Genomic DNA, 23,686 nt, shown 5'->3' with positions numbered 1-23,686 from the left:
TTTTCATTTGATCAACAGTTTTACCGGAAACTTGATCTTCAACAATATCTAAACCAAATACTTGAGATGTCTGAATAATTCAAATAATCGTCATTTAACCGAGGCTAATCAAGTTTTTGGCCTTAAATACAGTCACTTTTCAAAATAGTTTGACAATGTTTGAATATATTTTATCGAGCAAGCATAAAACATTTGGGTGTTTATAATTGAGTGTAGTATAACTTTAATTAACTTTAGTCTCAGCTAGACCATCACTTTTAAGGCCAAAAACTATTGTCTGATAGCCTGGTTAAATGACGATTATTTGAATTATTCAGACATCTCCAAGTATTTTAGTTTCGAGATATTACCTGAAGATCAAAGGCCACTTTCTCATTCGGTAAAACTGTTGATCAAAAAAGTGCTCGATCACGATGTTAACCCATACTAGATAGCCTCAAAATAAGTTTCAGATCATTCTCGACATTGACTAATGTCCATTTATTTAAATACAACAATTGTACCAGAATGATATTTTTAACAAACAATTAATCTGTAACATGAAAAGTTGTCGATAAATAAAATTTCATGATCTAAAACTATCGTTGTTGAGAAAAGTGATGAAGTTTAACTGAACTCGATTTCTACTACTGCTCAGATCGGAAAAATAAATATTTGGATCATTCTACAAATGAAAGTTTCAACTTAACTCAAACTAAAATTCATGACCATCCTCCTTATAATAATAACATTCACACCGATCAGTCTTTGATTAACACAACTTTGATTAGTAAATTGTAATAAAACAATTTAGATATCCTTTATTATAAAAAAAAATCTTTATTACTCTCAGTGTATCAGCAAATCACTATCAATTACAGGAAACTATTTACAATAACAGTAATCATTCAATCAATCAATATAACAAATCTAATATTTTGTGTACAATTTACTAATCAACTTTTTTTTCCTTCAAAAAATTGACAATAATTAACGCGACAATTAGTTCAACTTAAAGGTCAATTCATTTAAGTCAAGGTAAAATTTTGATGAAAATAAATTGACTTTTTGTTCCAACTAATCAGTGAAACAATTAATCAATTATCAAACTAAATGAATGATAATTACAATTAATAAAAGTTTTCACAATTATCTTTACCGTTTTTGATAATAAATATCTTATTAAATATGAATGATACTTAAGAAAAAATGATTTAAGGTTACATGTAATGCTTATCTTTTTACTCGATGGTTCAATGGCCATTTCAATTGGAATGATCATAATGATCTATTGATTGTGTGTATTTGATGATGATAATCATAATCATAATGATGTTGATCAGGTCAAAGGCGGAAATCAATGTTGACGTATCACCCTCCAGGTAAACGATGACAGAGTTTAACAAGTAAAAACAACAACAGAAATCAAAGCCTTAACCTTTGATTGACTCAAGGCTAATTTCTTATTCTTCTTATTCCTTTCCGTTGATAATTCAAGTTTTCATTTTCATCCTCATCATTATAATGCTCATCTTCATAGTTACCTGTTGATTACTCAGTCTTTAATATTTTATGATGATGAACAAGAAGATAATAGTTGATAATGATTCTCAAGAAAAAGAAAAAATCTCAATGTTTACCTGGTGTTAGCCTCAGGGTAATTACATGTACCTCTTTCACTTAACCGCTACCTCTCTCTCTCTCTTCTCTGTGCAAATTCAGTAATTATCTTCATCATCATTAACATTACTTCATTGTTATCAGATTGTAAGTGAACCCATAAAATGTATAACATGAACTAACATTTTTCAACGTTCTATTCATAAGCAAAACACTTCAGTTGAAAGTTTCTGTTAACTTGATTGTTAGTTAATTTCTTTAACTAGTTCAATGTTACAATTAATTCTGGTTAACTATTTACATAATATCTATTATTATTACCACTATTATTCTATTAACCCTTTTTACTTGCTATCACTTGATCATATTGATATCATTTAAATTGTTATTATCCCATTATCCTCATGATTATCATTGGAAAAACTTGTTGATCACAATAATGAACTTTTAATGATTACTATTAACATTTAAATATACTTTTTCTACTGTTGTTATATCTTCATGTTTAACTAATTCACATTTAATAAATTGCATTCATTGTAAATTGTAAAATCCTTTTGGCTGATCATTTCAATGTTTATCTAAATCATTACAATAATAATAACTGTATTTACCTAATGATTTAATATATTATTTGAAATGATGAAAAGAAATTTTCTTTTACAATAGTTAATGGAATCAGATTAATCAATCATTTGTTACTATCCAAATATTAATAGTTTAATCAACAATCATCAAATAGTCATTCAATTTACTGCTCTACAAATAATTCAAGTCAATTTGATTTGATTACAATGGCTTTTGATTAGATGGGAAGATGATTAAGGTTCCAATAATGTTAATTAGTCTAATTTAAATTTTCCCTCTCTTTGTTTCTTTCCATTATGATTAATATGTATTACTTACTTTGGGCTCGGTTATTATAATTAATAAGATATTAATTGTTATTAATCATGATACTTGATTCGGAATGAAAATATATATAAGAAAAATTGTCTAATACTATACGAATGGTTAATTGTTATTTAAATCAGTTTGAAAAGGAAAAACATTTTAAATTGTTAAGGGTTGATTATCGTTCTGATTAATGTATTTAATGTTTTTTAAGATTAAGTCTTAATAATTAAGATATGGTTTTTGATTAGGATGATTAAAACAAAACAGTTAAGGTGAATCCTTTTGATTATAATTGTTACCTTGATTATATTAATCAAATCATTATTTTCGCTTAATATTAACCTTTTTGAAATATAAAACTAAATTGTTGAAACCTAACGACGATTATAATTACACTGATTACAATTATCACAATCTAAGTGGTTGGAATTATTAAATTGTTGGAAGAAGAGTTGAATTAATTGCAATATTTTCTTGATTTTTTCCCTTTGCAATAAGTACCTTTAATGGTTTAATCATTAATTATTTACTTAATTGTAATATGATCATTGGTATTACTTATTTTTATCCTCAATGGATTGATTACAGGTAAACATAATTCAATACTATTAATCATAATAATTTAATTGCCATTGAAAGAAAGTCAATTGTTGAAATAAATCGTTGCAACAATCAGAATTTAGTTCCAATCGACTCTGATCAGAATAGTTTTCTTTTAATTATGATCTAGACCTTGTTACGAATGAAAAATTTATTTGATTGCTAATTCATTTCTACAGTTGATCTAATTATATTTTTCATTCTAATCATTTAAAAAGTTCCAATGTGAGTTATTCATTGTTCAGCAATTACCTTAATTGATTGATTGAGAGACTGTACTAGTTTTCTAGTATGAACAGACTTTAATTGTTTCTAATTGGAGTAATTATTACAGCCTAAATATGATAATAGTTGTCTGATCAATTCTTAATGAGCAAGCAAAAAATGAGATACTAAAGCATTTTAATTGTTCCCAAATTGATGATCTACATTTGAATATGATTAAATATCCATTGAAATGAGAGAGACCAAGATCATCCTGAAGATGAAGATGACGATGATGATGATGAGAGTTTTTATTATTAATTCCTGAATCCACTAGAAGATAATCAGGTCATGGAATTGACCATAATTGTAATTAACTATCATGATGATTATTTAATTTCAATGAATCTATCCCTGAAACTTTGATTGAGGTTAACCAAAGTTGCTTACTAATCATCATGAATGAAAATGATTGGGCTTAATTGTGATTACAGTCTTTTTCCTCCGAATTCACCTTCTTTCTCTTTATAAATAAACCATTTTTCATTAGAATTAATTTTCCTCCAGGGCTGAAGAGGTTTAATCTCTGTTTTTCTCACTAGAATTGACCCTTTTCTCTTTCTAAATAAACTTTTTTTCAAAGGAATAATTTTCAATTCTAATTGTTTAGCAAAACACCAGAAAGAAAATTAATCATCGAAGGTTTTGAAGAAAATTATCGAAGTTGTAGAATTCGCTTCAGAAATGATTATATCGAAAGATAGTGAAAATCAGTACAATCACATGAAGAGATATATCCCTGATTGTATTAGTAAAAACATATTGATAATTAATTCAAATGAAAAAAAGTTTAATTATAATGAGAAAAAATGAATTGTTTTGAAAATAAAGAGATTAACTCTGATTCTCGGACCAGATTAAGTTTTTTTCTTCTGTAAAATAGTTTAACTCTAAAGAGAAAGAAGGTAAATCCGAAGGAAAAAGACTGTAAAGTGAAAGTAACTGTGCTAATCAACTAGATTTTTTTGAAATATCATAATTAATGAATCGTTAATAAGCTTTTACCAATTTTACCTTTTATTAAGCTGTTAATCATTGAATTTATTGCTTCATATTCACAAGGATAATCGCTTATTGATTCAGTTTAAATTGTCAACAGTGTAAATAGTTAACTGATTGTTACTTTTAATTTGATTCTTAGTTTTTACATCGTAAATCCTTAAGTGATATCATCAATCATCATTCATATTTTGATAAAGATGCTGATGAAGATGAAGATGATTTTAATCTTCAAAGGTGAATCTAATTGAATATAATAGTAAAAATAACGGGAAAGGCAAAAATGATGATTTAGCTGATAATCAATCGTTTTTACAGAAATTAACTTTAATTGCCTAATCACTAGCCTTTGATTCATCATCTTCATCTTCATCTTCTTCCTCCTTTTCAATTATACCAAAATCTCTTCCAATATCTTCCTGTTTACCTTTTATTTCCCGATATTATTTATTGATTGTTGTATGGTAACAATTTTTGATTAGTTACCTGTTGATGACAATCAAAATTTTGATCATAAAACTATTACAATTTTGATTATGATGAAAACTATCATATTTCATTGTCCAGTTATCATTAGACTAAGGTTAGTTTAATTTTATTGAAACTATTGTGTATCATTTAAACAATTGTTTTGTATAATCCTTGACAATTGAACAACAATTAAATTTAATCTGGTTCTATCTCTAGTCATCTTGGTATTATGTTCAAGTCTTTTTAGTATCTTTCTCGTTTAAAGGAGAAAACAAAAGTCAACAATGAAGGTTTAACTGTTTGACAAGCAAGAATTATGTTACAATCAAATTAATTGTAACCCTCACAAACTCAGACAATCAATAATAATCATCTAGAACAATTTATCTCTTCAGGCAATGAATTGAATTTCAATTTCATTTGTTGTTATTCAAAGTAAAACAAAACAATCTATTCAAGTATTTCTCGGTCAAGGAAATAATATCATGATAATCAGCATGATGATGATGAAGAAGAGGTTATAATCATTTCATTGATTAAATTAACTAATTAACTGTAATTCAATTGAGGAGAAAGTTTTGAATTTTAAATGTTTCTCTCCCTCTCTCGCTTATGTCCAACAAAATTTGATTAGATTGAAACAATTTGAATTGATTAGCGTTTAAATTGGCTGAATAAATTTTGATTAACTTGATGATTTTGATACGACATTCATGATAATTTTTATCAGAAACTTTTCGGTTATCACAATTAACCACAATTAACACTCATAAAACTTTTACACATTGGTGACAATTAACATCTAATATATTGAATGGATAGTTGATTCGTTTGCTTTAACAATCAATTGTCAAAATGGAGGAAGTTACAATTAGATAATTATTATACTATTAGAAGAGGGGAAGATGATGATAATAAGATGAGATTGAAAGGAAAATAGACAGAGAAGATAAAAGCAGAAAGAGAGGAAAGAGTGAGAAGTGTGAGTGAGACGCATGATACATTTTCGTCCTTGAATATTTATTATTACGTTGGAAGCGAGTTACCTTGTTTGTTGTTAGTTAATTGTGAGACTTTGTCAGTTGATTGTTGTTGTTATGTTTAATATTGATTGTAACCAATAACCAATTTTATCAACTTACAACCTAATCAAATCTTAATCCGGTCAACATTTTTACACTCTTATTAATATCCTCAATGTTACCTTTCTGTTTGGAATCATTGAGATTTTTTTTTAATCCCAATTTGTGTCTTCATTTGATTGTCAAACTAAATTAACCAATTAACTTTGGATTTTTACATCATTAAGATTTTTTAATCTGATGGGTTTTCTTTCAATTGACTTTATCAATAGAAAACTTGAAGTGAAGTTTTATCAATCATCTTACAATTTATTTCATCATTACCTGTGATTATCAATCAGATTACTGTGATCGTGAATCTTGAATATATTAATTTGCTGATGATTGTCAAATGTCAACAAAAAATCATATCTCACTGATTGTAATCACTTTAAAATAATAATAATCATCATCGGCCTAACAACAATAGCAAGTTTACAAACTACAACAAACTTTAAAATCATGAATCCAATTGGATTTCAAGGTAAATTAAATTATCTTCATTATTATTATCGCCATTGTAATTATTAGACTTTAAATTTTCGTTATTATTTTCACAATGCTTAACCATAACGCGAAATTAATTATTAATTGTAATCATAAAATGGTAATTTACTTTGGTAACAATTTAATCAAGGTTGTTTAACCAGAGAGTATTTTGTTTGTGTTCATGTTTTAATCATTTCCAATACACAATTAACAATTAACTTTACTATTTTTCGTTACTAAATAATTGTAAACATTTGATTGTAATCGTAACTAAATCAAAAGGGTCAAATTTAGTTTTAATCAATCAAAATTTTAGTTATTTTTTTCCTGGATTCATTAAGATGTGATTTTGACTTTGTTTTCATTGATTGCTGTTGATCTCAATGATTGTTAATCAAAATGTTTACCTTGATTTGAAACGTTTTTTTTTTGTTTTTTACTCACTTTGTTATGTAATATTATGTTATTGATATACAATAATTATATTGCAATTAATTAACTTTTCTTGCTTGATTATTTTGTTGTTATTATTTTGTAAAAAACTCATCAATCAAGGTCGTCATCATTATTAACATGATTACATTTGATGTCCATTTATTATTATTAAAGGTTCAACTTTCACCAGGTCATCATGATCGGTAGTTGAGTGGTAGTAATCAAGTATGAAAATTCAATGATAATCATCTGAACAATTTGATTCTTGTAATTTAACTTTTCCATTTCGTCTTCTCCATCATTTTGGCACGTTCCTATTACTCAACTCGTGCTGAGCTTTAGGCGTTCTTGGTTGGCACCTCTCTCTCTCTCAGTTAGTTAGTTGATTGTCCTTGATCAAGTCCGTCAATTTGACAGATTAAACCATCATCAATATTTTAATAAATAAAAAACCCACAGCGTATTAATTCAAATCAATAATAAACAGATAACATAGTAATAAAAACTATGTTACCGTGTCAATAACAGGCTTCAATTGAGAAATTGAAACAACAACAACAATTGAACAACAATTTAACCTTAACATTTTTATTATCTGACGATATGAAAACAATAATCAATTACAACCATGATCAATAAAACACAATCATCAACATGGTTATCATGAATTTTAATCACAATTTATATCATCATTTTAATTGTTAACTCTTATTAATAATTTTCTGAGCTTTTCCATTTTTATTTTCATGTGTTCATTACCCATTATCATGAAAATTAATCATGTATAATATGCTAATTTATACCTGTGATTAAAATACATAAACAAAATTAATCTATTCTGATTCTAATTATATGATAAACAATGTGACAAGTTGATTTACAATGTTAACAATTATCTGATTTAATCTAAATCCTTTCAGATATTACCTATTGAATGTATTCATTGTTGATTATTAAACCAAATGATGAGAGATCAATATTATCATATTGATTATATTTATATAAAGATTAACCATCATGTTAATAATATCATTTATATACAACTATTACATTTAATCAAAGATAAGTCTCTTATAAGTATATCATGTTTATCGTCATGATGATTATCATCATTATCATGGTTAACGTTGATTACTGTTACTTTAATAGTTAATTACTGGTAATGGTATCCAATTGTATTTATCCGCTTACCCAAATGATGATAAATGATTAAACTATTGAACAATTTAATAAGATGTTGATCCTTTTTTTTCACCATGTAGATATTTAAACAGAAAGTTGATCAACAATAATGAGCGGGAACAAGTTTCAACGATAATCGTAATAATTTAGATGATTATTGTTGATGTTTATTTTTACCTTATCATTTGGCTTACATTTTAAATCCTTAAAACAAATCGTTGATAGTTTTATAATAGAAATGTATTAAAACTGATTGTAAACATGATACCATTAAAATGAAAAGCTTAGCCTTTTACCTTTTCATCTGAGGGAAGAAAGAGAAATATATGATTCTCTTTCTTTTATCCTTATTTGATGTTCATCTTTATCATCATCATCAGAATCAGTATCTTCCTCTTCATCTTTTTCCAAAAAAGCATCAACAGTGTGAAAGATAATGGTTACGGATAACTCGGTGAGATGCCTTAAAGATTAACTTAAGATTAATGAGGTTAACATATTAAAATGAATTTGTTGTTTTCTTTTTTTCTTCTTGATTGTGACCATGTTTCTTCAACTTGGAATATGATGAATTTATCATCATCAGGCCTGAATAATGATGAAGATAAGATTAAGGATTAAGATTAGAGGATAAAAAGATTCAACAACAATTGATTGTTGTGCTTTTGTATTGTTTGTAAAGTTGAAGCAATTAAACAAGTGAAAAATAATATTATATTTGTCCAATCATTTGTTTATCTTACCTGTTAATCCTTGACCACAATAACTGACCAAGGGTTTTTGGGACTAATCATCTGAATCTTTTTTTTTGTAACAAGTAAAGATGATTAATTGTTTGGAAACCGTGTAATCGGTAACTTGTTGATTTATTGATTATTATTGTCATTCCCTTAATCTTTCAACAGAATTCAATGTTTGCCCATAATGATGATTGAAAATAAATGAAAAATATTGAGGAAATTGAGATAAACATGGAGGCAATTGAGTTGAATTTTTTTTAAATGAGCAAATAAATGATTAAGAAAAGGAGAAAAAAAAGTTAATCATCATCATGATTACAGTTCCGTTCTTCATCTACTTAATCATTTCAATAATTTTCCACTGAATCAACGACATCACAATCAATTGCATGCTGAGTTATTAGTCTTGATTACTGCACCTCTTTTTCCTTGATATTGCAAAATTTTGGTGCTACTTTGGTTCTTGTTGGGATGATGATGATTATGTTGATCATCATGGTGTTGGTTCCTTCATGAAATGTATTAACTTTTGCTTATTAGTTTGTTTTTATTGCCTTTTCATTTAGTTTCTAGTTTAACAACGCCTTGGTTTTTTACCTTGATTACTTTGAATTTACCTGAACTAATACAGATTCTCATCTTATTATCATATAATTTTAATCATCTTCATCATTATTATCAATGTCAATTACTGCACACCTTTTATCTGTTCATCTTTAGTTGATTCCTTACATTGATTAACAGTTTTCGGGTTCATCTCAACAACAACAAAAAACAGCAAATAATCAGTTGATTGCGTAGGTAAGACAATAGTTTTATAAAATCACTATCAATATAAAAATCATCTCAATATTTTCCTATTATCTTCATAGACCCAAATGTTACTAATCCTTAATCGGTTGATCCGCTTTTGATTGTACTTTTCACAAAAGCACCACTCAAACTTAATGATGGTTGTAAAATAACAGAAGCTGATTCTTGATTAAACAAACGTTTTGTTGATTTAGTTAATCACTTTCTCCTTTTTTTTTAATTGTGCTGTTTTTTGCCTCTACACTCATTCTTGGATTTGTAATGTTTTCCTTTGACACAACGGGTCCAAAATGGTGCCAACGAGTCAGGCGTAAGTTGTTGTTGTTGTTGTTTATACCTGTCGAATTTGGGAAAAAAGAAAGGAAAATTGAGAGTATTAATGATATGAACGATACGAAGAAAAGTGAAAGTTTATTAAGTTGTGATGAAAAAATGAGCGATTCGATTAAACCTACTCAAGGGAAGAAAAAGTTAATTGTGAAATGAATAGTCGATGGTGAGTTTAATCATTAACCGTGAAAGGTTATCACAATTGTTGCAATTTGTTGTTATTGTTACTCTTGTTGATGATAATTGATATATCCAGCAAATTAAACACACATGACGTTCATTTTGAAACTGTGTAAATAAATGAGCACAAAAAAATGAACAAATTAATAGGATGTTATGGTAGAGTGAAGTTTTTTCAGATCGTTTTTTGATTACTGTTTGTTGGAAATTGATTGTTCAATTGATAATAATAAATTAAAACTTGATTATATCAGCTGATTGTTATTGTTGTTTCAATTGTAAACATTTCTATGTATTCATAACCCTCACTTTTTGAGTACGTTTCATGTAATTGTTTGAATTTTCATTCTGAATATACTTTCAATCATAACTTTGGTTATAATTATGAAGAAAAAAATTTCATTATTAACAATTTGATTATCTAACTGATTAATGTGAATTTTTTTCGTATCTATTAATAATTTTTATTCTGTACTCTGATTGATAATTAACTAATTATATTATATCAAACCTTTGATTAAATTGTTACCAATTAAACAATTTGTTATTAGGTGAGCTATTGAAACTGAATTGACAATAGACGATCATTGATTAGCTAATTGATTGTAATGATTAATTGTTAAGAATAAGTAATTTTTAGATCACAAGTAAACACTTAAAATGGATCTTGATGGTTAATTGTTATTTGTAAATGATTAGAAAATGAATTAATAGAAATGATTAAAAGAGTTAATTAGATTAATCAACAATAGAATGGGTGTTAATTGTTGTGATAGAGAAACGAAAAGAAAGAGAGCAATTTAAACACAGGTAAATCGTTTAATCTTCTAATTTGATTACAATCAAATTAATGGCAGTTATTGTTAACCAGTTCATAGGGAGATTAATTAAAGGGAAATCAATTGACAATGATCATGAGAGAGACAGAGAAATGAAAGGGAAAAAGTAAGAGAAATGTCGATGATGATGATTAGATAGAGAGTGAGACGAAAAAAACACCAATGAGTGTCCATTGTTTTCCAAGTTAACAAGGTTACCTTGTAATTCAATTGAAAAGGTTAACAACAACAATCAACATCATCCTCATCTTTTCATCATCACTTTTCATCTGCATCACTTTTTTTCACCTCTGGTCATTTAATTTCAAAGTGAATCTGATTTGCTCCCTCAGGTTGTTTATCTTCATTTTTTTGCGATTCTCTCGCTCTCTTGTTGCTCATTAATTCCCCTTTGATTGTTGTTGTTAATTTTTAATCAATCTGATCATTAATTGTAATTAATTTGTTCAATGTTTAAGTGAAAGTGCATCTTATCAAAATTCTTGAAAGGTGACAGCATCTATGAGAAGAAGAGAAAATCAATATTCTTTGATAAGTTATTATTCTGTGTAAATAGTAGTATCATCATCATCATCATCATCGTAATTATTATTAATTAAATCACAAATTATCAACTTTCGGGTATGACCTCAACTTTTTACAACGGCGCAGCCGATCAATGCAAAGAGTATCTATTTAAAATATTGGTTATCGGGGAAATCGCCTCTGGTAAAACATCATTTGTTAAACGATATGTTCACAAATTGTTCTCGACTAATTACCGATCAACTATTGGTGTTGATTTTGCTCTTAAAGCGGTTAAATGGAGTGACGATAAGATTGTTCGAATACAATTATGGGACATAGCTGGACAAGAGCGTTTCGGTAATATGACCCGAGTCTATTATAAAGAAGCAGTTGGTGCATTTATCGTTTGTGATGTCACCCGAAAACAAACACTCGATGCTATTCCCAAATGGAAAGCCGACCTCGATTCAAAGGTAACCCTTTCTGATGGGTCAAGAGTACCCACCGTCCTTTTATTGAACAAATGTGACATGGATAAAGGAGAATGGGCTCAGGATACCGTTTTTTTGGACTCCTTTTGTCGGGATCATGGGATTGAGGGTTGGTTTTACACTTCGGCCAAAGAAAATATAAACATTGATGAAGCGGCTCAATTTTTGATAACATTGATCATGCAAAAACAGAGTTCCCTTGACAGGGATGATAATTTTAACGAAAGTATCAAAATAACCCGACAAGATGATATTCAGACAAAAAAGTCATGCTGTTGACCCACAATACCCACAGTGACCATTGTCCATCTTCACCCAGTTACCTTTTTGTTTTTAAACTACAATCAGCTTATAAAATATACAATATGTTGAGCGTTCGAAATGGTCATTTCCGTTTATCTAATTCGAATCTTCATCATAATGACCTTACTCTCTCTCTCTCTCTCTCTCTCTCTCTACTTGTTTTACTTTAATAATCATTTAATTATCATATCTCCTTTTTCACCTTCGCCATTGTTATTGATGTTTCTCCCTTTAGTTTTTCACCATAACGTCTTCCTCTTTATATTCAGAACATTGTGTTACATTATCATTAAAAAGGAAACATGAATTAAGATAATCAATTAATAGATTGTCCAAAATTAATGGTTACCTGATTATGGAGAGAAAGTGAAAAATTGAGATCATTTTCTCTTTTTATTGTCTAATCAACCTGAAGATTTCATGAGAATCTATTGTTCATCTTTCTTCACTTTTACTTCAATTTATTTGAACAATTAACTTGATTGTCAGTTAAATGTCGATTGTTTCATTTAATTTAGACTTAATTGTGACTCTTATCAGCACCAATATGGTTGATTTGTTGTTATAATTATCTAATTCTTGGTGTATTCACATTCAATATGCTTTTAATTAGTTTTATCTTTTGTCTCTCTTTCCATTCATTAGTTGTTTTATCAATGATCAATGAAGGTGCTTCTTGATTTCGTTTGTTTCAATTTCTCATCTTCTTTGCTGTTACTCCATCATTTTGGTGTATCTTGTATGTGACTTTTGTATTTTCTGATCAAATGCTTATCTTATATTTCTTGTGTTATGTTTCATTGATTGTTACTAATTCTGGTTGAGTGTTTGATCATCATGTGTATCTGATTAATCAACAATCTAAGTTACAATCCGTTTGTACTGAAAGAGAAAATGAATTAATCTCTTTCTACTCTCTTTCCAACCAGATTGAAAAGGGATAACCATGTAATCCAATCGTTTAGCTAATTCTTCAATTAATCTACTTATAACTACTAGTTTAATATCTCTCTCTCTCTCTTGTGCCTGTATAATGTATCAAAATCAGAGACCAAAAACCAAATGAAATAATGATAATGATGATGAAAGAAAAACCAAAATTCAATGATGCGGATTGTATTATTATCCATTTCAAATGATGAGTTTCTTTACTCTTATATCCTGATTATCAACCTCACATGATGATTACTACTCATTCAGAATGAAGTTTATTATATTTACCATCATCATGTAAGCTAATCTATTACAACACGTTTTCTTGATTATCAAATTGATGACTTTGTATATAAATGATAATTAATCAACTTGGAGGGTCTTGATACTGTTGCTAATAATCAAAATATTCATTGGCTCGACATTATTGATATTAATTATTATTATTAATTTTAGTTGAACAAATTAAAACTTACTGACAGAATTAGCGTGATTATCATGAAATGAAACTTTCTAAAGTTAGATAATGATGATAATTGTCATATTCTGAATTCATCTTGATCAAAAGATCCAAAGTGTTTCCATTAATCTAATGTCAATCAACTTAAACCAACACTCTAACCTGTATTACTTTTTTTAATGTACTCTAACTGTGATCGTATTACCAGTTAATTGTGTCAAAATTGTCCTCAATAGTTATCATAATTATCATAATATAGTTAATTGAGGAGCCTTACCTTACCTTTCTGGTGAATAATTTATAATAAATCAAGTGATAAATTAGCAACGATGGCGAGAGAGGCGAAGTCAAAATTAGACGAACCTGAACTGATTTTGATTATCGCGAAATGAGGATGATTATTAATTGGAAAATAGCAATATAATGGAAACGTAAATCAAGATTTGACCAACAGTTGATTCCACAATTAAAGTTATCTCCAAGTGATTAAGCTTCTGGCCACAGTTGATTATTATTATTATTGGGATAGTTTGAATTCTGTTAACTTGTCAAGATAATTAGGATACTTCGGAAGCTGATTGTTTCTTAATTATCATCATCATCTTTTTTCTCCTCATTCTCTTTCAGAATGAGTATACGTTTGAACTGATTTTCCATTCTCAATAATAAGTGAGAAGAAATTATTACAGACTCACCCATAAGATTTTAACCATAAATCTTTAACTCTACTCCAAGTGATGATGATTCGAAATATTTTGATGGTTAATCATCATCAGAATTAATGGTTGGTTAATATCATTCTCATCTCTGTAGACATTAAATCAGCTCTCCCTCTCTCTCTTCATCTATTCTTCATCTCTTCCCACTTGATGAAGATGATGATTTATCTCATATTTTATATTTTCCTTTTTTATTGATTAGTTTGACAGAAAAAAATCTTTTCCTTCATGAGACTAACTCTTTTTTTATTCCTATTTCTCAGTGACATTGACCTTCCACCAACAACGGTGTGAGAAGTGTTATTGTTATTGATGCATCGAAGAAGAAGATAAGTTTAATGATGATGATGTTTTGATGAACATGAGGGAAAAAAGATTATTTGAATTTCCCGAATGACCCTTACAACTATTGTGTTGAAGTGTCAAAAAGTCAAGAAGCAGAACCAAAAATTGAGACCTGGAGAGAGAAAGAAAAAAAAAGTTCTAAACAAGAGTAACTACTGTTTGACCATCAAAAATGAGAGATGACCAGAAGAAGAACCATAAATAGTGTTAACATTACGATGACAACATTTGATTACAATGTTGACCATCATCATCTTCATATGTCTATCATCACTTTCACTTAAACCACATTGAAAGTTGACATAAACAAGATGAAAGTTGATTTGAAGATGAAGATGATACGTTCAATTTAAAATGGGTAGTAACTGATAGGGTTAACTGCCCTTGGGATTAACTGGATTAGAGTTGATGATTAAAGTTAGAGTCAATTGTTCACGGTTAGTGAACAATTAAGTTTTTTTTTCTTCATTTTTACTCTTAATGTTAATCTCAATGGCAAAGTAAAAGTCATTTACAGGTATGAAGATGAAACGAGTTACCTTCATTTTGAAACAATGTTTTTAAATCATTTCCTCGTCATCATCATAATTTTGACACGTTATCATCATTAATTATTGTTTAATCTCCATCAGTTGATTGGTAATTAATGTGATCATCTCATTTTCAAATACACTTTCATTTGTGTTATATGTTTATTGTGATTTTCATTTGTGATTGTTATTGGATTATCCTGATTGTCCGGTAATTATTAATATGTTTTTTGTTTGTTGACCAGTTCAATTTGTTTATTGTTTACCTTGTAGATGGAAATGTATTGACAGTTAATTGTTGTAATTATGATGAAGAGCTGAAGCCAAATGAAAACTACGTATCAGCAGCATTAATTGTTAGACATTGACAATAATCACCATTAGAATCATGATCATCATCGTTGTTACTTATGATGATTACAATTAAGCCATTTTCATGGTTTCATTGACTTGATCTTTAACAGTGAAAAGTTAACATTGAGACGAAAACAATTAATTTTATAGACATAACAATCTAGTTATTTCAAGAGTAATGATGATGAATCTTTATCATCATCATCATCATTATAATCACGATCATTATGATGATCACTTTTGAGACTTAGGTGCTCTATTTAACATGATTTTTCAGATAATTTCATTCAGAATAATCAAGAAAAGAAAAGGATAAAGATTCAGAAGCTAAGAAAAAACTGAAAATCATTAACTATAAGAAGAAGAGGAAATTAACCTGAAAGATGATGATGAGGATGAAGATGAAGATGAAGATTAACCCTACCCTTGATCTATTACATGGCTGTTGAAATTTTCATTTTAAAACTCATAACCTGTTAACCAGTTAGTTAATTAACTATAATTAAGGTCATTTTGAAGTAAATTGTGATCACACTGAAAGAGAGTATCTTTAACCATCTAATTGACTTTGTATCATTTGTTATTGATCAGTTGATTATTCGTAATTAACAATATTTACTCGTTATTTTCAATTCCATTTCTGAATATCATATACATCATGTATTTCATTTTAAGGTCATGGTCGTCATTCTGTTTACCTTATCAATTTAATCATTCCCATTATCACAATTACCGTTTAATTGATGTTTCTGTTACATTTCCTATCTATGATTGTTTGTTAATTTATCTGATTGTTCAGTTAACAACAGTTATATGAATAAGAGAACACTAATTATACGTGTTTGATTTGAATTACATTCTATTGTTATTTTTGATATTCTAATTCAATAAAACTTTAACATTAATCTGTTAATAGTAAGTAGCTAATTCTGTTCCTGGTTAGTGATGGATTAAGGATTAATTTGTTAATTGTTAGTCGATTGCAAGCTCATGTTATTAGTGTAAGTCAATCATTTATGTTTACAGGGTGATTTGACCATAGGTGCCGGCGTTTGATTGTTAATAACTTTTTTATTTCTACGATTTTTTTATCAAGAAGTATAGCAAATGAAAGAACAAAGTCTAATTAGAAAGATAAATGTGATTTAAAAAGTTATGACTTTTGTCCCTTTTTAGAAATTCGATTATCCTGGACGATGTTTTTTAAATTTTCTGTATGAATAAGAGTTTAGAATTTTAAAACCAGAATTTGAGCTCAGATTTTAATTGCACATTATAGCTCAGTTCATTAGCTACAGCTCTGTATAAAAAAATCCTATTAGCATCTTTAACTTAGAAGATATTGACCGATACAATAAAGCCTACTAAAATGCCCAAATATCTGATAGTTTTCACTATGGTAAAACACAGCATAGGATTTGGTGTTTTCAGGACAGTTCGAATTTCTGAAAAGGGACAAAAGTCATAACTTTTTAAATCCATTTATCTTTCTAATTAGACTTTGCTCTTTCATTTGCTATACTTCTTGATAAAAAAATCGTAGAAATAAAAAAGTTATTAACAATCAAACGCCGGCACCTATGGTCAAATCACCCTGTATATTATTTAATCAGTTCGTCTTTATGTTTGTGGATCACTTTGGTCACTGTGGTAATTAGTTAATCAGTTAACAATTAAAGGTACATTAAATTACACTTTCAAATCTGAACAGATTGAACAATTAGTCGATTTTAATTGCAATTAGTCAAACTTTAAGATGAATGAGCCTCTGGAGGGATTGAATCAAGAATAAGATTCAAATTCTGACCAAAGTTGATGACTTACCCTTTTTTTTTTGGCTCCTTTATGATTATCCATCATAACTGAATTTAATTATTAATTGAAGACATTAATTAACAACATGTAGTTGTAAAAATGTACTTTAAACACTTGATTGTTTGATTAACAATCAATTAATTAAAGTTGAACATCAAGTTGTTTTTTTTTCTTGTTTTCTCATCAAAAATTTTCCCTCCAAAAATATACCAGGGACTTAACACTAATCTCAAGTGATTAATTAATTGTTACCTTTTAATTGAATCATTAAATAGGGAAAAACAATTTTATTTATACATATTGATTAACCTTAAATTGTTAATGATTTAATTAAATCTCTACAATCTTAATTATAATCTTTGTGATCGATTGAATTTGAATGGGATTTTTTTCAACATTCACCTTTAAGGCTTGATCATGTTTCTTAATTGTTGCTATTTTTAATTAAGTAAACGTGTTGCGAATCAATGATTAGTATGATTAATTTATTAATTGTTTAATCTACTAATGAATAATTAACTAACTCTATTACTTGTAACAATTTTCCTTTTCTTAATTGTTATTTTTATGTAATCATTTAAATTACATGTAAAAGTTTACAAAACGATTAACCTGAAATTGAGCTAATTTTCATCTTACAATAAAGTTAATTGTTGCCACAATTAAATGTCAACTACTGTCAGTTTTATATAAACTAGATCATCAATTGTATCATAACATTAAATTAGTTAAAGAAATAATTAATTCTCATGATTAATGATAATCAAGAAATCAACTGAATCACAGTGACTTTGTTGATTTGTTAATTTACTACAATTAAATTACAATTTGCTTCATCATTATTATTATCACTTTTGATTACAATCTATTCTTCCTATTTATGATTAATCAATTAATTGTATCATCAACAATTAATAAAAAAAAATGGAATCAGGTCAATTCAGGAAAATCACAATTTCTTTGGGTCTTTTTTTTTCCTACTCATCATCAACACCGATTATTAATTGTAATCGAGAAGGTAAATCAAACTAAATTACGGAAGTTAATAACCAATAGTTGATTGTTGTTTACAATGACAGAGCATCTTATCATGATTACAATTAGTTAATTTCAATTGTTTCATTTCCTTCCTGATTGGTATCAACACCTTTTTCACGTTGCTGTTAATCATTTTTCAATCACAATTTAAATTTGATTGTTTATCATCAATATATCCAATCACCATAATCAACAACAACAATAAGTATTATTTATTACTTACAATCAACAACTATTACACCATTAGTTTAATATTAATGGTGTAATAATAATACAACAATTTATGCAACAATTTAAATTCTTATCCCTTTTTTTTATTGATAACAATGGGCCAACAACACAAGGGTGAGGTTGATGATAACAATTAAAGGCCATCTTGATCATTATTATTATTACAATTAACCATCATCATTTAACTCCTCCATCCTAATCATGATAACAATTAACAATCTATTATCATCAGTATAGTAATTGTTATTAAAATCATTTTTTCTTATTAATCATTCACTGTTATGGTCGAGTTAATTTACTTAAAATTAAATTGCTGACGATGTTACTATTAAATTATGATAAGAATGCTTTTCTTACAGCAATTTATTAATTGTGATGATGATGATGATATACTTAGCTCTCTCTCTCTCTCTCTCTCTCTCCTCCCCAGGGTGTGACCATCAAGGTGCAAATCCGTCAACCGTTTATTGTTTTAATCATGATGATTTTTATTATTGTGATGATGATACAATAAACAGAGTTTAATTTGTTTCTTGATTCTGCTTTGAATAGTTGATTTAAATTGTTGTTTTGCTGTCCACCGGCTTGACCATCATCAAGCCTCTCACTTAAGTCTCCCTCTATTATTATCTTTTGGTCATCTCTTAATTGTCTACAATGATTGTGTGTGTCCAGTTTGTTGACATTTAATGTGTTTGTTTATTTGCTGCTTTTTAATTTAGTGTCTCCATCATGTTGATACTTAATTAACATGGTTCATTTTTATTCAAGTCTTGTTATTCACGAGGTTGGACAATTTACTAATTGTTGTGTTTACGCATTTTTCCCTCTTTCCTTATATTTCCTACCTGTTGATTTGATTGTTTTCTTTTTTTACTTTTATATTTTTACTTTTTTTTTCTAATTGTCATTTTGTATTTTCTCTTTAACTTTTGTTGATTGTAGATGAGAGTTAAATGGAATCGTAATTTAGATGGAAACACAATTATCGATTCAAATGAACCATTATCTGATTACAAAGAAGGAAAAACAAGTGATTCTATTGAAAACGATTCTAAATTGTCATCTAAATCATCGTCAACGATACCCATGAGATCGCGAAATCGTGATAATAGTAAATCTAATCGTGGATGTAATTTAATCTTTGGTCCGACTCGAAAATCAACTTCTCGATCAACTTCAAGCTCTACAACACCATCAACAATTTCCAGTTCATCATCAACCTCATCTCGATCATCATCATCTCCACCACCAACATCAAAAAATCGTGAAAAATCAACATCACCAAGTCGACCAATATCCCAAGGTGCAAGTGATTCAGATCGTACAACCATGACAAAGCTTAGTAACTTTCTTGGTATATTTAAATTAACTCCTTCCTCACCTTCATCAACCAATGGTTCAATTAAAGGTTCATCTAAATCATCCTCAACCCAACCAACCTCAATCAAAGTGGTTCGCAGATCAAAAAGTGGATACGAAAGTGATGGACTTTTCCGAACTGATTCTCGACGTCGACGTCGAGCCAATAACTTATTACAACGAAACTCGGACATTCGACGTTCTTGGAATGCTGCAATGACCGGTGTTAGGCCCGATGTTAGTGTTCGAGGGGCTTGGTTACGTCCAGGTAGTCCAAACTATCGCCCAAATCAAGGAGGTGAAGGTAACTACCGATCAATTTCACCTTCAATCTTAGGTAGTAATAGTAACGATAGTGCTAACAGTAGGCATACTAATCAACAAGGAGGAGTTAATTTAAATGGTTCTAATGGATCTCGGCCTTCGTCTTCTTTAGACGGTTCAGGTCATTTTGCAAACTCGTGTAAAGTCAATTCGATGCCAGCACCGATTGTAACTCTACCTGAATGCTGCCTAGAAGGATCTGACTGTGAAAGTGGTGAAAATATTGTTACCCTTGGTGGAGGTGACGGTGGATATGATTCAAAATCGTCCTCTAAACCAGGATCACCCTCAGAAATTGATCTTGAGATTCATCATCATCATTATCAACACAACGGTCACTCTAATGGTTGTGATGAAGTTGATCTAGTTTCAAATAATATTGGTGATAAAATTCAGCATCAAAACAACAACAATCATGTCAATAATAATAATAATAAACAAAATGGTTCCATAGTAAGACCAACTGGACCACCTCCACCACCACCAACATCATCAACCTCAGTCTCCTATGACGGGTCACTCAGGTCAGTTGATGATGTTTTCATTCAAGTTCAAATAACAGCATCTTCAAAAAAATCACAATCACCTGAGAAACAATTGACAAAGACAGTAAACAATGGCCGATTACCCAGTAAACATAATTACCAGCAATCGACAAAAAATGATGAAATTATTCTTGATGAAAGTGACCGTCCACTTAGTCCAATCTATGAATCGTGCACCGAGAAGGTCAGTTACGAGGAAAGTATTTCACCGACTGGTTCATTATCCGAGTCTCGAATCGATTCTCGGTCAAGTGGTGAAGTTGAAGAGGAAGATGATGTTAACACTCTTCTTACCCTTCGACCTCCATCGTCAAATGCTGGGTCATCATCTTCAACGGAAATGACCTTAAGTGAAGACGGTGGCTTAGGTGAGTCTGTTTCTTATGACGCTTCTTCTGGTTGCTCATGGGAAACATCATCAATCCTCACGGGGTCAGTTTGCCTTTCACCGGACGGAACAGCTAATCACCATGATGCTAATAGACACGAAAATAATCACGGTGAAAGTGTAAGTGAAAGGATGTCACCTTCGCCCACTTGCCCAATAATATCAACATCAACACCTCATCATAATCATCACTCATCATCATCATCATCTTTTCATCATGCAACTTCACCAATCATGATCTCAGATCCGGTGTTTAATCATCCTCATCCTCATCATCATCTTGTTAACTGTAACAATAGTAAACAAAGTAACACAAATGATGAATCTTACCTTTATGAACCTCGAATGTCAGAGGTGATCAAGGTTACTGTTAAAAAAGCTGAAATACCGGAAGTGGTCACTTTACGTTCAGAAGATATCATTGATTTAGATACAACGGGCTCACTTGATGGATCACCATCATCTCCATCATCTTCATCTTCCTTTTCATCTTCATCAATTTCTAGTGTTCAAAGGATTCACACCAATGGTAGGAAAGGAAATCGAACTGGTATTTTAAAAGATTCTAATTGTCCAAATTCAAATGGTTTACATAATTGTCGCAGTTCAACTCCAAAGAAAGTTCATTTCGCTGAATCAGCCAAAATCCGAACAACAACAACAACAATTAACAATAATAGTGAACTTAATCATCTTCAACAATCAGCTAATTATGATTCAAGATCATCTCCTTTACCACAATCAATCTCACCTTTAACCGATTGTACCAATGGTAATCAGTTATCTTGTAAACCTGATAAATCAAACAAATTAATTAGCAACAATAATAACAATGAGACAACAATTACCACTTCGAGTACGGTAACAATTAAGAAACCATTGTTATCATCAACATCATCACGTCGATTGTTCCAGTCATCTTTAAACCAAAGTAATTTTATTCGAAATCATTCTAATTAAGTTTAATTTAGTCTAATTCACCTTCCAACAATTAATATAATTATTTACCCTTGTATCTTGTTTTCGTTGCAAATGATAGTCAGTTAATTACAATATAATTTAGATTTTGCTGCTTTTTGTTTCATTGCTAATCAGCAATTTATGTTAACTAATCAACAGATAATATATATTTTTTGACGCTTTTAGCAATAATAATCATCTTCATCTCTCCTTCCTCTCAGTTTTTCCTCTTTTTCAATTGTTAATTAATCAACAATTAAGAAACTAATTGGCTAATTTTGTATATGTGGTGTTTCCTTGTTTAGATACTTGATTAATCCTCAATTAATCCTGTCTCTGTCTCTCTCTATCCAGTAACTCACTTGGCTTCACTTTAATCACAATTGATTAATCACAACAATTAGCTAATATTTTCTGAAAAAAGTTCAATACCAATGAAACCCGACAATCCAAATGAAAAGTTAATATCGTTTCCTTTACGTAATGAAAACTTAATCCCAAAGTCCAAATAACATTGAGAATAATTTTATCTTATTGATTCTATTAATTTAATTATCCAACCATTTGAAATGTTACAATCATCAGTTAAATCCCTTGATTAACTTTGATTAGTTTAACATCCAGATCACAATCAATTTCAATCTCTATTCTTGAATCTTTCCCCTGGTTCCAATAAAACATTGATTGATGAATTGACAAGTAATAATCAATTGATTTGACAGCCACACAAGTAAACACCACACTTTTTTTACCAATAATCTTGATTGTCCTGTAAAAAAAATACAAACCAAAAAAATCAGAACTTAATTGTTAGCAGAAAAAAAAATAATATCGATAATAACAAATTCAATCAAATTTCATTTCAAAGAGATTTGATTGAATACAGATATGAAATTATATTCGTTACATTGATTGTTTACATGAAGAGAATGATTTTTTTACCTCATCAACAATTTCCATTTGATTATTATCATTGTTTTCCAACAGCTAATTAACACCTTTACAATTAACTTTCTCGAGATAATCATCATTGAACATGAAACGGTTAATCCATTGAATCACAATTAACTCGAATCTCTTATAATCCACCAAAGAAGCAAATATGTTAATCCAAATTTCGTCTTCCATTGTGATACCTTCATGTTGCTTTCATCGTCTCTACAAATGATATTTTATCCCAAAATAAACATTAGTTGTTGAGCTTAACACTTTAATCTCCTTAATCCCTAACAATTAAATCAAACAATTTCTGTTAACCAAAATCAAACGATTACATAAAAAAAACTAATTGTCCATCATAATTGTTTACCATTAATTTTGTTCATCTTTTTATTAACGCGCCAATTTTAACCCTTTTTGTTTTCCCTTGTAATCGGTAATTTTTGATTCTCAAATGGTTTTCTAATTGTCAACCTTTTTCGC

The 23,686-nt window shown here is 29.0% G+C and overlaps 2 protein-coding genes and 1 long non-coding RNA gene across 9 annotated transcripts in view; 2 read left to right on the top strand and 1 right to left on the bottom strand.

The window, feature by feature from the left end:
- The window catches only part of LOC128393808 (serine-rich adhesin for platelets-like), a 29,352-nt gene that overhangs the window by 2,087 nt on the left and 3,579 nt on the right, over window positions 1–23,686 (top strand). For 3 of the 7 annotated variants that reach the window (XM_053354023.1, XM_053354022.1, XM_053354025.1), the window contains one exon: window positions 19,631–22,235. In XM_053354023.1, the coding sequence (XP_053209998.1) occupies window positions 19,631–22,235 (2,605 nt within the window). Of the gene's footprint in view, window positions 1–5,880; window positions 6,436–14,559; window positions 15,459–19,148; window positions 19,473–19,630; window positions 22,236–23,686 lie in introns of those variants that run through there. The other 4 variants (XM_053354026.1, XM_053354024.1, XM_053354021.1 and 1 more) reach the window with 4 other exon arrangements.
- LOC128393822 (uncharacterized) lies at window positions 7,524–10,479 on the bottom strand. The gene is made up of 3 exons (XR_008326267.1): window positions 10,066–10,479; window positions 8,801–9,947; window positions 7,524–8,645 (listed from the first exon to the last, which is right to left on the bottom strand). It is a non-coding gene; the product is annotated as an uncharacterized LOC128393822 (long non-coding RNA).
- On the top strand, window positions 11,177–12,580 carry LOC128393816 (ras-related protein Rab-32-like). Its single transcript, XM_053354034.1, has one exon. It carries the CDS (start codon window positions 11,583–11,585, stop codon window positions 12,234–12,236), a length of 654 nt encoding a protein of 217 aa, XP_053210009.1. The 5' UTR covers window positions 11,177–11,582; the 3' UTR covers window positions 12,237–12,580.

The sequence above is a fragment of the Panonychus citri genome, unplaced genomic scaffold, assembly GCF_014898815.1.
Source record: "Panonychus citri isolate SS breed McGregor unplaced genomic scaffold, ASM1489881v1 Contig00138, whole genome shotgun sequence".
NCBI lineage: Eukaryota > Metazoa > Arthropoda > Arachnida > Trombidiformes > Tetranychidae > Panonychus > Panonychus citri.
This window is presented reverse-complemented; position numbering and strand designations above follow the sequence as displayed.